Source organism: Geospiza fortis, unplaced genomic scaffold, assembly GCF_000277835.1.
Source record: "Geospiza fortis unplaced genomic scaffold, GeoFor_1.0 scaffold1, whole genome shotgun sequence".
In the NCBI taxonomy this organism is placed as follows: Eukaryota; Metazoa; Chordata; class Aves; order Passeriformes; family Thraupidae; genus Geospiza; species Geospiza fortis.
In genome coordinates, this window is record NW_005054320.1 from 8,286,246 (window position 1) to 8,301,586 (window position 15,341).

The following is a 15,341-nucleotide window of genomic DNA, read 5'->3' on the forward strand; positions in this document are numbered from 1 at the left end:
CTGAAATCAAGGTGTCTTTCCTTGTCCTTGCTTTTGACAGCTGGGAATCAGAGTGGTGCACTTTGAAAGAATGACTTACTCTGACATTTAGGTGGTGCATGGCTCGTAATCAGCCCATCAGCTCTTACTGATGTCTCCCTGCATCAGGGCCACAGTGCACGTCCGAGTGAACGATGTGAATGAGTTTGCCCCGGTCTTTGTGGAGAAGCTGTACCGCGTGGCAGTGACCGAGGGAAAGCTGTACGACCGCATCTTGCGTGTGGAGGCCATCGACGGCGACTGCTCGCCGCAGTACAGCCAGATCTGCTACTACGAGATCCTCACCCCCAATATTCCCTTCCTCATTGACAACGATGGTAAGAATCCTCACCCACCATGTGCACATCACTCCTGTTCTCCTGCTCTGCTCCTTCTCTGCCAGCCCCATCTGAAGGCAGAGCTGTGCTGTATAAATTTTCCAGCGCTGCTGATCTGTCCTGATGAGAGCAGCAGCATCCATTTTGTGGGATGCTGTAACTTTTTACAAAGTGACACTGGGCAGAGTGACTCAACTCTTTTTTTGGTTGTTTTTGTCATTGATCAAAGATATGAGTGATTTTTAGAAGGAGTGTCTTTGAGGAGACTGCCTGTCCTCTACCTTGATCTCTTTGTTTTGCAAACCAGGGAACATCGAGAACACGGAGAAGCTGCAGTACAGTGCGGATCGTGTCTACAAATTCACAGTGACAGCCTATGACTGTGGCAAGAAGAGGGCTTCTGATGATGCTGAAGTGGAAATCCAGGTGAAACCCACCTGCAAGCCCAGCTGGCAGGGTATGAAACCTCCAAACACATTTATCTCTTCACTTTGCTTTTGCTCAGCTACTACTCAGTCCTGCTCATTACAAATGTTTGTGTATACACATATAAATTTGTGTGCCCACATATATAGTTCAGTTCTGGCATGAGCCCATCTCCATCAGGGGACCCAGTAGATGTCTAAGTCTGTTGCAAAGCCACTGGAAAATCGTTCCTTGGATTACTGTGAGCTGTGATGTGTTTGATAAGACTCATAGACTATATTCAGCAAAGATTGTTTTTGGGGCTGCTCTTCTGGAAGATATTTGTCTTTTCCAGTGGTGGTGTGTTCCTGCAGGTTCACTTTAGTCTATTAGAATTAAGGGGAAATCAACGCAGCTGAACACCTGCTCTGCCTGATAAGAGAGGCTGACCAACCACAGAGTGATGACACACCAGTATTAGCTGTAGAAGCTGGGACCTGGGACTCAGTGATTCTAGGAAATCTTCCCATGCATTGATGCCAGCTGCATAAAGCTGTGTTTCCAATGTGGAAAGGGCCAAAAATTTGGATTAATCTATAGATGCCACTTGTGTGTATGCCAGGTGTTCTGGCCCTGTGTCCTTGGCAGATCCAATCCCTCACTTTCACTCCTTTCCATTAGGCTGGAACAAGAGGATTGAGTACACCCCTGGTGCAGGCAGCCTGGCGCTCTTCCCCACCATTCACCTGGAGACCTGTGACGAGCCTCTGTGGAACATCCAGGCCACGGTGGAGCTGCAGACCAACCACGTGGCCAAGGGCTGTGACCGGGACAACTACTCGGAGAAGTCCCTGCGCAAACTCTGTGGTGAATTGGTTCTTTCCTGGGCTGAGGGAGGCTGTGGCACAGCACCCTGCCCCTCACACAGCAGAGGTGCTGGGGAACACATTCCTCACTTCTGCTGTGGTCACTGGGGTGGGAGGACACCGAGCTTGTGTGTTGCACTGAGGGGCAATGGGTGTTCCTGCCCATATCATGGGAGCTGTGGAATGGTTTGGACTGGAAGGAGCCTTAAAGATCCTCTAGTTCCAGCATCCCTGCCAGAGACAGGGTCACCTTGCACAAGGCCAGGTTGCTCAGAGTCTCATCCAGCCTGGCACTGAACACTTCCACGACTTTCTAGTTTTATAAGGGACTACCTGTGCTTTCCTTGCTGGAAATCCAAAGATTTCTGTGCATTCCCAGTATGCAGAGTCTGTGGGACTTCCCTCAGCACTGAACAGAAAGTCACCATTCTTCTCCAGACAGGAGAAGGCCTTTAGGCAACTCCTCATCTCCCTGTGCACTGAGACATTACAGTGAGGTTTCCAGTGCCCACTTAATCTGACCCCCAGTTCTCAAGCTCCTTATTCTCCCATGCCAAGGTTCCTGACTCCCTCCCTTCTTGGTAGGTGCTGCCTCAGGAGAGATTGACCTGCTGCCAGTGCCGAGCCCCACAGCAAACTGGACGGCGCGGCTCTCGGTGCACTACAGCCAGGACAGCAGCCTCATCTACTGGTTCAATGGCAGCCAGGCTGCCCAGGTGCCTGTGGTGAACGGACCGAATGGCCACGAGGGGCTGAGTGACCACTTCACCCTGTCCCTGTGGATGAAGCATGCCGTGGTGCCCAGCAAAGGCAGGCGGGAAGAGGAGACCGTGATCTGCAGTACAGTGCGGAGCGGTGAGACTTCTCCCGGGGTGGTGACACTTCTGCCCACTGCCTCTTAACTCCTTAGAAGGGATTGTCCCTGCAGGGGTGAATCTCTGATGTTCCAAAGCAGGACTGGGGCAGGGGTTCCTCCTCAGGAACACGGCTTCTTTAGGTGTCCCTTTTCCTCAGAGCGCTCCTTTGAGCACATGGTGCTGAGTGCCAGTGATGCATGGCAGCGTGGGCTTCTGGGTTCTGGCTGATGGGACAGCTTGGAGTGTGACACGTAATCCCTGTGCTTGCCCCTGGCAGAGGATGGCTACTCACACTACTCTCTGGCTGTGCATGGCTGCCGGATTTCTTTCCTCTACTGGCCGTTGCTGGAAAGCGCGAGGCCTGTGAAATTCCTCTGGAAGCTTGAGCAGGTGAGGAAGGGTTTGCATCCTCCCCATGTCCCTTCTCCTTCTGCCCTTTGCCGATGCCGTGCTCTGCTGTCTGCCGCAGGTCTGTGACGACGAGTGGCACCACTACGCCCTCAACCTGGAGTTCCCCACGGTGACGCTGTACGTGGATGGCGTCTCCTACGACCCTGCCCTGATCCACGACAACGGCCTCATCCACCCGCCGCGGCCTGAGCCTTCCCTCGTGATCGGGGCCTGCTGGGCCGGTGAGTGCCCGCTCCCCAAGCCGTGCTCTTCCCATGCGGGAAAAAAGGGGTGGAGGGAGACCCAGGAGAGGTGAGAGAAACACCACCCAGTACTAAATGATGCAGACCACGCTGCAGCCATCTTGCCTCCTTAGCGTCAAAGCTAGTGTGGCTCCTTCCTTCCTCGTGGACCAAGGTAGTAATAGCTCAGGGGAAAGTGTCACTGGCAGCTTCCTGGACAACAGCCATAGAATATGGAAGGGATAACCAACTTTCAGGCAGAGGAGAGTTAAAAATCTGTACCTCATTCAGGCACTGGCGTTTCTATCAGTACTTTCACCAGGCAGTCCTATTTGTGCTGCTGACTGTGTTGATGGGGATTTCTCTGTCTTGAGGGTCTATATGAAAAAGTCATAAATCCTTCTGTACAGGGATTGGGTTGAAAGACAAAAATTGGGTAAGGAACAAAGCTAGGCCACTACTAGATTAAAACCTGTTCTATGGAGATGTGAAGCTGCATTTTTCAGATCCTTCAATTCTCCTGCTAGACTGAAGCAGGACAGAACTAAAGGAATTTTCTTACTGCTTGCCTTCACTCCAGTGGAAATTTCTAGCAAGGTCAAATCTTTGCTGTACTGCTGCTTCTCTGAGGTCAGAGATCTTCCCACAGCTCTGTGCTCTCTTGATTGGCGTTTTGCAGACAACCAATACTGATCAGCTTGGGACCCTCTCCTGGAGCTATCTGTGTCTCTAAGGGATGTTGAGAACATATCTGTTTGTGAACATGGCTAATTCCCAGAATAGATAACATTGGGAAAGGATTGAAAAACTGCAAACACTATAGTTTATCCCTTAAGTCAGTTACTTGTCCTACGGTGTCACTATCAGCCTCATGAGAGGAACTCTGCCCTCTGTCATCTGTGATGTGCTGCCTCTAGGGCTGAAGGGTGCACTGCTTGGCACAGAGCTGCTCCTGGGGACTGGCCAATACACGCCCTTGTAGAGATACTTGCCTGACCTTGTAACTACCATCTTCCAATGCCTTATTGCTCATCCAGATGTTCTCCTTTTGCAGAGGAGAAAACCAAAGAGAAAACCAAAGGAAGCGAGAATGCCACTGATTCTGTGCAAGGTAGGGAAAAGAAAGAAGATGGATCTCTTCCCTTCTTGACTGTGCATGACTGTCACTTCTTGCATGGTGCCTTCCTCATACAGCTTCCCCAGTCCTGTCCTGCCACCTCCCTCCACCGTGGGAGGAAACCCCTTATTTGGCAGATTGGTCCTTGATACCTTGGTACCTGTGGAGCATGAAAAGGCTGATGGAAGGACTGCAGCCTGCTTTGAGAGTTGGAGTATGCTTTTTGTGTGGATAAAGAGTACTCATGCCTGATCATTAAAGCTGGTCTCTGAAGAACACAATAGCCATTAGAGACATCAGGAGATGTCACCTCATCCCTAACTATCTGTGGAATGTGTAGTTTCTTTTACAAGCCCTCACAGGAAGCAGAGTGAGAAGGGGACAAGAAATTGTTTCCATCTGGCATTCAGCAGTTTGACAAAAACTTCTCTATGCTACCCACCGTTCACTGTCCTTGTCTTTTTATTGGTCTGTTTTTCTCACTTTCCCCCATCTGGAATTTCAAAAATGTTCATCTTCTTTCTTCAGCACCCCCTGTCTTCTTGTTGTCTTTGCTTTTCCATATCCTGTTCAATCCTCTGTCCCTCTCTACCTCCCTTAACATCTTATGTCTCTCACATTGTTGCTTTTGTTTTCTGGGCTTTTCCATGCCCCATACCCCCCTCTGTATCCCTCCATGTCCCTTACCTCTGCATGGCCCTCACACTGTTGCTGCTGTGGTTTTGCTCTCTTCCTCACCATGTCTCTCACACCCTCCACCTGCCATGTTTCCCTCAGGAGATCCTCTGTCGATACACCACTACTTCCATGGTTACTTGGCTGGCTTCACTGTGCGCCCTGGTAGCTTGGAGAGCCGGGAGGTTATTGAATGCCTGTATGCCTGCCGTGAGGGGCTTGATTACAGTGACTTCGACAGTCTGGGCAAAGGGATGAAGGTATGCCCATCTGCCCAGCTTGCATGGGTCTCCTCCACTCTCCTCCCCAGCCTTGCTTCCCAGGACTTTGCCTGCTCCCCCACCTCAGACAGCTCCCCACCTTTCTCCTATGTGTCTCTCTCAGCCTGGATTCCTGTCATTTGCCAAGGAGCCATGAGTGTTTTCTTTTCTTCCACCTCTAGGTTCATGTGAACCCCTCTCAGTCCCTGCTCACCTTGGAGGGAGATGATGTGGAAACCTTCAACCACGCAATCCAGCACGTGGCTTACATGAATTCACTGCGCTTTGCTACCCCTGGGGTCCGGCCACTCAGGCTCACCACTGCTGTCAAGTGAGTGGGCAAAACAGCACCTCTGGCTCAGTTCAGCAAGAGAGTTGCCTCTCTTTTGACTAAAGTTACACTGACTAAATTTGTATTTTAAAATAATTGTATTTTAAGATGGTCTCAAAATGGGTAAAAATCTTCCTGAAAATAAATGATCAATTATCCAGTATCCAAATGGATACTGTAGTACTGGTTCCTAGTCCCTATGCAGAACTTCTGCCTCCACTCACAGTGTTCCAGGCATGTGGACTGGTTTTAATTTTCTCTGTGTTTGTTGATGTGACCAAATCACCAGATCCCAGTGGTGTCACTCCTATCACACGTTCCTGCCTTGCTCAACAGGCTGTAGGGAAGCTTTAGGAGGACTGCTGGAAAAAGGATATTCCCTTCCCTGGAAGTGATGGGCAGGATGTAATCTTTTATAATGTTGTTGTTGGAAGCGTGGGGCAACTGATGTATTCTACTGCTCTCCTTCAGGTGTTTCAGTGAGGAGTCCTGTGTCTCCATTCCTGATGTGGAAGGCTATGTTGTGGTGCTACAGCCTGATGCCCCCCAGATCCTGCTGAGTGGCAATGCCCACTTTGCTCATCCTGCCTCAGACTTTGAGGCTCCAGAAGGAATTCCCCTGTTCCCCAACCTCCAGATCACCTGCTCTATTTCTCACCAGGTGGAGGCCAAGAAGGATGAGAACTGGCATGGTACTGGTGAGTGGAGCACAGGGCAAGGTGTAAGAGACAAGAGCTGCAGTCCTGCAGAGGAAGTAGAGCCCCTGTAATTACACCCAAAAGTGAGAGTTTACAAATTTAGAAGCAAGGCACATTGTCTGTCAATATGTAGGCTAATCGGCTCTTATCCTTTTCTGCTCCTCCCTGTACTTTTTCTATCCACTCAATTCCTTTGCCTCACTCTCTCCTAATTCTTTCCCAGGCTGCTCATTCCTAATCCCTTTTACATTTTACCTACATTTCCCTTTATTGAATCCAGTGCCGGATGGATGTCCTGCCTGTTACTCTCTCTACTCCTGCACTTACTTAGTCTCATCCTACTTCCTTCTCTCCTGCTTTCTTTCTTACTTCTTGCTCCCTTCCTTCTCTTCCTGCCTCACTTTTTCCTGTGAATTCCCAGTCAGTTTCCTCACACCCTACAGTATCCTGTCCTTCAATTTCTTTCCATCATGCTCAGATAATTTCTCTGCAGTCTGTGCTCTGTGTCCATTCACTTCTTTCATATCTCTTCTGGTAATAGGATTTTTTGCTCCTACTTTTCTGTTTAGAAGCTTTGCCTTTCCTCACACAATGATGAGTTCCTTGACTTGAGAGCAGATTGTTCTCAATCCTGCTGAAAGCAGTTAGTTATTGAATGTGGTTGCCATTTTAAAGAAGATAAGATCTCAACCATGGTAACCAACAGTGTGAGACAAGGAAAAGCTTTCAAAAGCGTGCAGGGCCTGGGAATGTGTGAGTGTTGTTTCTAATTTGCACACTGTCATTGTCAACAAAGTCCTTACAGCCAAGATGCGTTATCATGAACCAGACTGATAATAGTATGTTGTTCCAAAATAAAGTGACTTTATTATGTGCATAGATAATGTCATTAGAACCATCCTGAAACAAGTAATTAGACTGACAGTGATTTTACTTAAGGTCAGTGCTAGGTGGAGAAGGAGAAGTAATTACATATGATGTGAGCGCTCTTAGGTAAGCAGGTTCCCCTCTGAGTAACTCCTTCCTTCTCTGATGGCTGTCTGGCTTTCTGGCCATATCTCCTTTCTGTTTGCCTCTCAGTGACAGACACACGAATGTCAGATGAGATTGTGCACAACCTGGATGGCTGCGAGATCTCATTGGTAGGAGATGACTTGGACCCAGAGAGGGAGTACCTGCTCCTGGATGGGGCCCTGCTGCAGCAGCGGGGCCTGGAGCTCGTTAACACCTCTGCCTACCTGACCATCACTGGTACGTCCTCTCCATGGTCACAGCTACCTATTAATGCCTCTGCCACCAACTCTCAGGCATCACTGAGAGAAGCACTTGACCTTAGAATGTGTTGGTGTACTTTGTGACACTGAGATGTCACCATTTCTTGAACTTCTGGCTTTTGGAAGTCACAGACCATTTCCTTGGGGAGGTGGCTTTTGCTCCAGCACAATGTGCTGGGACATAGTACCAGCTCTCATCCAGGCTTGTATCACTCCTCCTGACTTACTCCTTGGGGTTTGGTGTTCTCAGGTGTCAGTAGCATTTTGCATGACATGACAGGGACAACATATCCCACAATTTGTGGACTGGTACAACACTTTTGTACTCTCCAGAATGTAACAGGGCTGTTGCTCTCAATCCTTCCTTCCCTTCCACTTGTTTTAGTGATGCAAGCAGGGATTCCATCAGGTCCTCCTCAGCCAGGTCCATCTCTGAGCCCTTCCCAAAATTAATGAACCCAGTGCTCCTTTGGATCCCTCTGCAGCCTCTAGCTGCTGCAGGGTTAGGATGCCAGGTGACTTTGGAGCAGGAGCTTCCTCACCCCATCCCTCTCTTCTTGTCTCAGGTGTGGAGAGCATTGCGGTTTACGAGGAGATCCTACGCCAGGTCTCCTACCACATCAACCATGGTGCTGCCCTCTATGAAAGGAAGTTTCACCTGTCCTGCACTGAGATGAATGGACGCTACTCCAGCAATGAGTTCACTGTCGAGGTACAAGACTGATACGTGCACACAGAGATCCTTCTGCAAGCATGGGGAGGACATGGTGCATGGGAAGGCATAGAATGTGCCACGGACACGGGGTGGAGTCCCCTCACTCTGGTCTTTCTGCAGGTGAATGTTCTCCACAACATGAACCGAGCTGCTCATCCTAACCATATCCTGAGCTCTCAGCAGTTTGTGCACCGAGGCCATCATTTACCCGCAGAGCTGTCTGGGCACAGTTTGGCAAGCACCCACAACAACCCAAGTATGTAATACTATCTTTGGGGTTTATTCCTTTAGATCAAGATGCTGATTTTCTGACATCCTGGCAGAACCTATACTGGAGGATTCCTCTCCAGCTCCCTGCACCCATTATCATTATTCTCATTATATTGTCCCGTTCCATTCATTGTTAGCCAGTAGACTGCAGTCTTTGTCAGATTGTATTTTAGAGCATGCTGCAACAATCCTCTTGTGGGATATTATCTTCTTGATGTAGAAGCACACTGAATTCTACACCTCAGAGGGTCTAAAAAGAGTAACTGTAAGCTGACTTCATTCACGCACCTTGCAAAGGTGCTGTGTGGGCTTGTGTAAAGTAATTTCAGAAAGAAGCTTCAACAGCAGGAGAGAAAAGTGAGTCAAGGCTGCCACTGCTCTAAAGAAAGAAATGGGAGTAGGTGGTGGTCAGCAAGGCAGGAAAATACAGGAGATGGCACCACACAGACAAGAGGAGAATTCTTGCCCCCAAAACAGAGGAGAGAGAAGCCTGAAAGCTAGACTAGATGTTTGTTTGTGCTGTTAGCCCCATGTCTCAGGCATGACCACACTCCAATCGATTCCTCCTGGGCTGTGAAAGCTCTGGACTTTACAGACATTTTGGTCCTCTGTCACAGGGAACAAGCAAGGCATCTTTGAGCTAGCTTTTGCTGCAGCTTCCAAAGTAGCTTATCCCAGGCTGTTCCAGTCCTGCAGCTGGCACTGCAGGGGCAGCCTGTGCATGTGCCAACCTTTGCCTCTCCCTTTCCCAGCTCTGCCTGATGGCAGCAGCAAACTTGTCCCCGCTGAACAGGACCACAAACAAATTCGTGGAGGGCCTAGATAGATTTTGCAGAGAAGGTGGTTATCTGGGGAGTTGAGGGTCAGTCTACAGGCCTAAAACAAACATGTAGGAGTTCGGCTAAGGGTCTTAGATGAATTTCAGGTTTTCTCCTGTGCAGAAGCCAGGCTTTTGCCACAGCACTTATTAGAAGTCCATCATAGAATTCACATCTGCTCCATGTGCAATGAAGGCATCTTTTGGCTTCTTGCTTTCTCTACTGCTTGCACAGAAATCACACTCTCTGAAAATCATCCTCGAGCCTTTAGAGGCTGTCCTCCCAAGAGCAGGATACAGATATATGCGGTGCAACATATTCTTGCAAATTCTGCAGATAAAGATGTGCAGAGTCTCCACAGAGTCTACATCACAGGAGCTGCCTGTGCCCAGGGGCACAGACAAGTCAGGCTGTGTTCCTGCATAGACCAAAAACCCAGGCTCTGCCCAGGATCTCAGTTCCTGCATGTCAGGTTGGAAATGCATGTTTCTGTGACAGACTCTAGACACAACTGCTCGCTTTCTTTCTCCAAAGTGGTCCCCAGTGCTGCCACCGTCATCATCGTGGTGTGTGTGGGCTTCCTGGCACTTATGGTGATCCTCGGCATCCTGCGCATCCACTCGCTGCACCGCCGGGGAATGGCGCAAGAGGTCCCTGAGGCTGCTGAGTCGGGGCACAGCAGCACTGGCGGCAAAGACAGCGACATGTTCTGGGACGACTCGGCCCTCACCATCATCGTCAACCCCATGGAGGTGAGGAGCGGCCACCGCGGCCGGGGCTGGGCGGGCAGCTGGCTTGTCACACCCTGCCCCTCACCCGGTGTCTCACCTCCCAGTCCTACCAGAGCTGTCAGGAGAGGGCAGCAGGCAGTGTGGAGGGCAGAGCCGGCGAGGGCATGGAGGATGATGATGACAGCACCGACTCGGAGACACCCGACTCCCCGGACAGCAGTGACATGAATGACCGGCACATCATCGGCAAAAGTGACGTCTCTCACCGCTACTAGGAGCTTTAAAACACCCGCCCAGTGGATCCCCCCAGAACATATGGCAGGAAGGAGGAGGTGTCTTACTTTCAACTTCTTTCCTCCCCCACCGTGTACACATGTGCTCCTCCCTCACTGATCATTTCTGCCTCCCATGTTCCTTCATCTTCTGCCATTCTCATTGTGGACGTTCCCCACATTATTGACCCCCCATCTGGCTCTCCAGAAACATGTGTTAGGGCACTTACACATGATGGTGGCACGGTTCAAACTGGGATGCAGGTGTTGGAAAGAACGGAAATCTGAAAGGCAGAGCCAGCCATAGGGCTCAGAGTGGGGTTTCTCACAACCCCTCCCCAGATATTATATATATATATTGTATATTTTTTCAATGTTGTCATTTGAGGTTTATTCTCGTTTCATGCAAAAAAAAAAAAAAAGAAAAAAACAACCAACAAACCACTGCAGCTTTGTGTCGCTTTGTAAAATTGTCAATACTCCTAATACTAAATGAATGAAGGTAAGAAAGATGAGGAAACAAAGTGGATTTTAAAATAAATGGATTTCAAATAAAACATTCGGGACTTCTGCAGTTTTTCACTACAACCAGGGAAAGAAATAGTGTAGCCTCTAATGTGAAACTGGAGCTTGTCCAGAGCATGTATTTACTGAAATTACTACCTTATCTCGGGGAAGGGTTACATTTTTTAGCATATGTGATGAAGCAAGAAAAATACATCACTCACAACCCTACCCCGTGCCTTTCTGAGAATCAAAATGCTCTGTAAACACAATGTAGCCTTCCCCAGGACACAGTGCTAGGGACCCACAAAAGAACAGAAGGCACTCAAGCCTGTCACAGGCAAATGGAGCACATACAGCAAACTGAATTCCTGAACACAGGAAAATAAATAAGGCTCTTTTCATATACTTAGTGTATCAACAGAAACAGGCCAAATCCCCTTAGCTTCATCTATCTCGCATGATCTGCTTTTTTTATCAGTATGATAAGAGTGGTTATACCAGGGGTTCCAGCTTGTAGAACAGCCCCAGCACTTCTGGGGGAAGGAGGCATCTCCCTCTTTCTGCTGAGTATGGAGGGGATGGAAATACAACAGCACAGCATGGCTCTGAGCCCAGCAGTAGCATGAGTTGTTAGGATAGTGCTTCAGAGCAGGTTGTGCTTCTTCCCCGGATCTACTTGGTCTGGTTTTTCAGACCCTGCAAGACAAAAAGGGGCTGTCAGCTGATTGACACATCTTGGGGCAATGGCTGCAATATGTGAGGGACGCTAAGGAAAATTCTGCAATTTGTTGGCAGCCAAGGTTGAGAAATCCTCCTCAGGGGCAAGAAGACAGTACTGTAGGTGAGAGTGGAAGAGCCCCTCTAAGGGCAAAGGTTGCAGCACAAGACCTCTGCTTGCTGCAGTTCTCTCAGATGTTTCAGCTCAAGCCTGTCTTCATGCCCAACTGTGCCCATGTATGGTTGTTACTGGGTCCAAAAGAAGTGAATGTGCTGGGGTAAGACACTCTTAAACTTTTCTGCTTTGCTTCATTCCCAGTAAATTCTATGCCTTTGTTTTATCGAGGGAGTTTACAACAGGAACTGTCAAACCAGTACCCTGACATCTTGAAGCACTGGAATAATTCAAGTCTCCAGAAGGAAAAAAAAGGCCACACTGTGCACATTGGAGCAAAAAACATGGCACAAAATAGTCATTGCGTCCTGAGAATGCCTGACGCAGATCTGATCTGTGACAAAAAGCACCACCTCTCAGAGCCCTGCAAAAGACCAGGTCTCAGGACCACGATGTCCCTGTACCTCCACAGCAGCCTCAGCCAAGTGCTACAGCTTACAAGGTGGGAGAGGCCAAATGAACGATGAGTTCGTAGGTGGCCATCATGATGGCCGCGTTTGGGATCTGGCGGATCAGGTGCGCCAGGAGCCCCCGGTATAAAGCCAAGGGTCCCTCTTCACGGACCACCAGCTGCAGAGTCTGTGCTAAGGAACGGTACCGGGAGCCCTCCTCTCGCAACCGCGTCCGAATGACCTCTGGGGAGACAAGAAGGGAAGCCACATATTAGCAGATGGATCCTAGGGGCACGGCATCTCCCACCAAGGGGAGCAGCAGCAAGGAGAGAGGAGCAACTGACCGTGTGGATATGCGATGCACGTAGCGCATGTTTTGGAGACAGCGGCAGCGCTCATTAGTCCAAAGAAATCGTTGTTGTTTGGTGGAAGTGTGAGTGATGGGGAATGGGAATGCTGGCTGTTTCTCAGCTCCTTTTTCAGTGCTTCATAGATGACAAAGTGTATGATGGTCTCTGACACTCCAGCATAGGAGGCAGTGATCCCACGGTAAAATCCACGCAGGCCTTCTGTGTGGTACACGTGCATGGCACACTGGAGAGCGCTGCTGGCCGTCTCCCCCTTCACCCTGGAAAGAAGGGAGAGGGTTAGAGCAGCACACTGCACCCCAACCTGCAGGGCTGTTGTGAACACAGCCATAAGCCTCTTGCCCAGCCCATGACCTGCCATGTTCTGATGAGAAATCACAGACCTCTCTCTACCCACCAACCCCCAAACCAATCCTGATGTGACATGGAGTGGCTCTGCACTGCAGGCCTGCCTACCTGGCTTCCAGCTGCATTCTGGTTTTCACTAGCCAGATGGGGTTGGTGAGTGTGGCTGAGCTAATGCCTGGGGAACAGAAGAGGAAGACAGCCATGAGTGCCAGGATCATGCTGACAGTTTGTGAAGAGGTGCTGATCTATCAGCTCTCAGAGCTCTGCTTGGCAAGCTGCAGGCATTTGCAATTTGAGAATGACCTTGAGAAGAGATATTTAGGGCAGACTATTTGATTCTCCTCCTCCCCTATTCCAGCCTTTGTCTAGCAGTAATTAGCTCCTCTGCCTCCAACAAAACCCCACTACAGGCCCGGGTGTTACAAAGAGGCAGGAAACAGAATGCTAATTTTTCAAGAGTGGAGGATTTTGTTAGAGAACTGGAATATATCAAGAGGAATGGTTCTGTGAGTGGTCTAAATTACACACTGCCTTCTCCCTCTCACAGCAGAATAGAGGTCATGATAGCAGCTGAAGAGGTAAAGACAAGACTTCAACAGATGAGACTATGAAGAATGAAGAGTGAGAAAACATTTGGGTTACCCAAAGAACTTACTTCTCCACATGAGGAGGGAGAAAACTTCAGAGCAGCAATGGAGAAGGAATGAAACACGTAGGCATTTCCAGACAGAAGGACCTCTTGGCTTTGATTTGAGACAGAAAAGGCTCACCTGCACAGGCTGCTGCTAGTATATGTACTCCCTTAGATTCCGGCACCAGGACAGTGTTAAGCCTCTCCTTAGTAGCAGAATAGGCAGCAAAATATATAGCCCTGATTGGAAAAAAATACAGAAGAGGTTACAGCTCCTCTATGAGGAGCAGAGACACTACTGGGCAGTCTCACTCCAACTTTCCTTACTCCCATCACAGTTCTGTCTAACATGACATCAGATACCATTTATACCTGGCCCCCAGCAATCATCTTAACACTATGATCAGAAGCTCCAGAAGATGTCTGTGTGAAGGAGTCCTGTGGCACGTGAGCACAAGGCCCAGACTGCTTTCAGGAAGTGGAGTGACAGCTATGACACAGGTCCCTTAGAAAGTGTGCAGCATGAGGCCCTGCCATGGAGCAGTACTCACCGGGAAGGAGCAACCCCAGCGAGGTTTGGACCCAGACCTCGGAACAGGGACCGTTTGCCTTCCTTCTCAAGGATGGCCCTACAGAAGGAGATGAACAGAGAAATCAACAGAATAACTAAGCTGGGGACTCTCCTGTTCCTCCTCTGCTCCTTCTTCGTTCTTCAGTATTCCTTGTAGCATCCTCTCCTCACCTCCCATGTTATGCTTTTTCTGCCCTGTTCTCATTTTCTCTCCAATCACTTCTCCTCTCTCCTTCAGTCACAGAATCATGGAACCCCTTGGGTTGGAAATGACCTTAAAGATCATCTAGTTCCAGCTACCCTGCCATGGGCAGGGACACTTTTCACTAGTCACTGCATCCTATTCTTGATAATGCCATTCCTCTGGGTCTGATCCAACCACTAGCTGAGAAATTTCTCCCAGCCCCCTAAGCTGCCTCGCAGAGCACAGATCACTAGTGAGAAGCAGATGTACCTGTGCTCTGATCAAACTTCTATTGCACTTGTGGCTTCCAGAGCCTCAGCTCAGCTCTCTTTCTCTCTCCCCTCACACCCTCCCTGATGGCCAAACCATCACCTCCCTGGTGCTAAGAGGCACACTGCCCTGTCCTACTCACCTCAGCAACTTGAGCACTCCAGGAGATGGTGGGGTGGGATTCATCAGCCTCACACTCATCCCTGGTAGCTGTATCTCTGGGAGGCACAGAGGCCGCGGTGCCAGCTGGGATGACTGCAGACGTGTCTTCACCACTTCCAGGGGACAGGTCAGGATGGCTCCAGCTGTTCCACCACATCTAGGGCACAGCAGCACACGTCAGAATGACCTCTGGGCCATAATAGGGCAATAATTCTGACCCTGCTTGTCCACAGCCTCTCCCCTCTGGGAGAGGAGGTTAGGTACCCCAGCCTGTGTCACACATGACCTCCTGCTCTGACACTGATTAACGTAACAGCTCAGCTTGGGACATCATCTGGCAGCCTCACTCTGAAGCCCTACTCAGTGTTTGAGGCAAAGAGTCCCAAGTCCATGGGGACACAGCAGTCCCCCAGGGCAAACATTTCTGCTGCCCACCCTCACTGCAAAGCCTTCTGCTGAGGTCATCAGGCACTGTGGCCCACACTTCACCACAGCCACACCAGCTCACAGAGGGGCAGCACAGAACTCTTCCACCTCTCGGCCTGCACATGTCTTTAATCCACAATTACATCAGACCCACATTTGTAAAGTCCTGTAAGCAAGATCTGCAGTTTCTGCCAACAGCCAGGCTCTCTCCAAGCCTGGCTTGCTTAATGAAAGAGGACTCTGACCTTCAGCAGCAGCAGGCAAAACCTATTTTTGGAACTCATGAACCATCTTCATCAATGGCTCTCATCTC

General features: G+C 49.6%; 2 protein-coding genes across 2 annotated transcripts in view; one reads left to right on the top strand and one right to left on the bottom strand.

Annotated features, from left to right (window-relative positions):
- The window catches only part of CLSTN3 (calsyntenin 3), a 12,480-nt gene extending 1,646 nt beyond the window's left edge, over positions 1-10,834 (top strand). Inside the window, exons 3-17 of the mRNA XM_005420613.3 lie at positions 148-356; positions 664-813; positions 1,443-1,628; positions 2,213-2,482; positions 2,762-2,874; positions 2,954-3,116; positions 4,171-4,227; positions 5,011-5,168; positions 5,351-5,499; positions 5,971-6,197; positions 7,278-7,448; positions 8,038-8,183; positions 8,307-8,442; positions 9,809-10,026; positions 10,110-10,834. Of these exons, the coding sequence (XP_005420670.1) occupies positions 148-356; positions 664-813; positions 1,443-1,628; positions 2,213-2,482; positions 2,762-2,874; positions 2,954-3,116; positions 4,171-4,227; positions 5,011-5,168; positions 5,351-5,499; positions 5,971-6,197; positions 7,278-7,448; positions 8,038-8,183; positions 8,307-8,442; positions 9,809-10,026; positions 10,110-10,280 (2,524 nt within the window). The 3' untranslated portion in view covers positions 10,281-10,834. The remainder of the gene's footprint in view (positions 1-147; positions 357-663; positions 814-1,442; positions 1,629-2,212; positions 2,483-2,761; positions 2,875-2,953; positions 3,117-4,170; positions 4,228-5,010; positions 5,169-5,350; positions 5,500-5,970; positions 6,198-7,277; positions 7,449-8,037; positions 8,184-8,306; positions 8,443-9,808; positions 10,027-10,109) is intronic.
- Positions 10,641-14,754, bottom strand: LOC102041390 (solute carrier family 25 member 33-like). Its single transcript, XM_031056621.1, has 6 exons — positions 14,583-14,754; positions 13,967-14,044; positions 13,555-13,655; positions 12,893-12,959; positions 12,413-12,696; positions 10,641-12,311 (listed from the first exon to the last, which is right to left on the bottom strand). The coding sequence occupies exons 1-6, from the start codon at positions 14,639-14,641 to the stop codon at positions 12,112-12,114; spliced, it is 789 nt and encodes a 262-aa protein (XP_030912481.1). The 5' UTR covers positions 14,642-14,754; the 3' UTR covers positions 10,641-12,111.
- Between the last annotated feature and the right edge of the window lie 587 nt (positions 14,755-15,341).

Excerpts from the sequence above, each read along its gene's own strand:
- LOC102041390 (XM_031056621.1), bottom strand. The coding sequence starts at position 14,641 with ATGAGTGTGAGGCTGATGAATCCCACCCCACCATCTCCTGGAGTGCTC. Across the intron at positions 14,045-14,582 it reads GGAGTGCTCAAGTTGCTGAG|GGCCATCCTTGAGAAGGAAG; the intron begins GTGAGTAGGACA and ends CTCCTTCTGTAG. Across the intron at positions 12,312-12,412 it reads GTGCATCGCATATCCACACG|AGGTCATTCGGACGCGGTTG; the intron begins GTCAGTTGCTCC and ends TTGTCTCCCCAG.